The sequence below is a fragment of the Branchiostoma belcheri genome, unplaced genomic scaffold (genome assembly GCF_001625305.1).
Source record: "Branchiostoma belcheri isolate BF01 breed outbred unplaced genomic scaffold, Haploidv18h27 scaffold116, whole genome shotgun sequence".
Taxonomy (NCBI): Eukaryota; Metazoa; Chordata; class Leptocardii; order Amphioxiformes; family Branchiostomatidae; genus Branchiostoma; species Branchiostoma belcheri.
Window position 1 is genome coordinate 483,670 of NW_017802558.1, and position 1,296 is coordinate 484,965.

Below are 1,296 nucleotides of genomic sequence, written 5' to 3' on the forward strand. Positions count from 1 at the left end.
CGGCCACCTTCTCTGGACAATTATATTCCCATTTTAGGCTGATTTCTACTATCTATTCAGCCTGCAAAAGGAGTCTGGTGGAGACTATTAGCAACTTGGCTCTTGCCCCAGATTTAAGGTGAAGAAAGGTGTGGCGTTTGGAACATTTCTGTCGGCAGCCTTGAAATGGTAAGGCAGAGAAGTAAACTGTTAATTGAAACTGCGGTATGATTCATGTTTCAGGGGCACACGACCTGCTGGGTGCCTGGGCCGCCGTGCAGTCTCCCCTCTACGCACTGGGAAGGGGTCACAGCCGCTTGTCCTTGAACCCAAGGTCGCGAGAGAAGGTCAAAGACCCGTCAAGACAAAGGAACGGAGAGGCGGGACAGCCAATCGGGGACTCGCAAACGGAGGGAGGACAACTCATAAACCCCGGAGGAGGGTTACAGACTGAAGGTCCGCAGTTACCGTCCAGTTCGAGAGGCCGATGGCCGCCCTCGAGCCGCCATCAGGAGCCAGAAGAGCAGGAAAACAACAACAACCCCGGGGAGGCAGCGGGGGAGGGGGAGGATGGCAATGAGCCTGGTCAGGTGACACGTCCCAGGACTGTGCCGGTACCCACGGAGTCTGGGAGGGAGCCAACTGTCCGCCCGCCCACCGAACCTGCCGGGGAACACGGGGAGCCCACGGCCCCTCATAGGGAACCGTCCCAGCCTCCTCCTACAGAGCCTCCAGAAACAGAGGGACCCTTCTACCCCCACGTTACCGAAAGGCCTATCCTTATACCAGGCACGGAGCTGCCAAGGACTCAGCATCCCAATATTGGCGTAGAAACGGAGGAGCCTCCTTTGATAAGACCCTCGGAGCCTGCGCCAACCGAGAGCCACGAGGCGAGGACCACAACTCACCTCCAACAGGTGCAGACCACATCTGCAACAAGACCTACCACTCATCAACCAACAAGCAGGGTTCCAACAGAACCGCCCACAACAAGTTATATAGCTGTGGAGTCCAGTGACAGAACTCCTACCGTGAGACCTATTACAGAGCCAAGTTATCAATCTCCAACAGCGCAAGTGGCACCAAGCTCATCTAGGACTACTGCTCCGGTGCCAACACTGTCCCATGTTTCAGTTGTGCCCACCGTGAAGCCAGAGAAGCCAACTGAGAAGTTGACTTCAAGACCACCTTTGCCAAGTGACACCACTAGTGCTTCCAGTACCACATTGGCCTCTACTGTAGAACCCGAAAGAAGTTCCACTCCCAATACAACCCCCGTGTTAAGCACTACAGTTTCCCATCTTACGACGCAAAGTT

At 55.3% G+C, this 1,296-nt stretch overlaps 1 protein-coding gene across 1 annotated transcript in view; it reads left to right on the forward strand.

The window, feature by feature from the left end:
• Positions 1–206: 206 nt before the first annotated feature.
• The window catches only part of LOC109462388 (receptor-type tyrosine-protein phosphatase gamma-like), a 19,068-nt gene continuing 17,978 nt past the window's right edge, over positions 207–1,296 (forward strand). The window contains exon 1 of the mRNA XM_019758928.1: positions 207–1,176. Within this exon, the coding sequence (XP_019614487.1) occupies positions 207–1,176 (970 nt within the window). The remainder of the gene's footprint in view (positions 1,177–1,296) is intronic.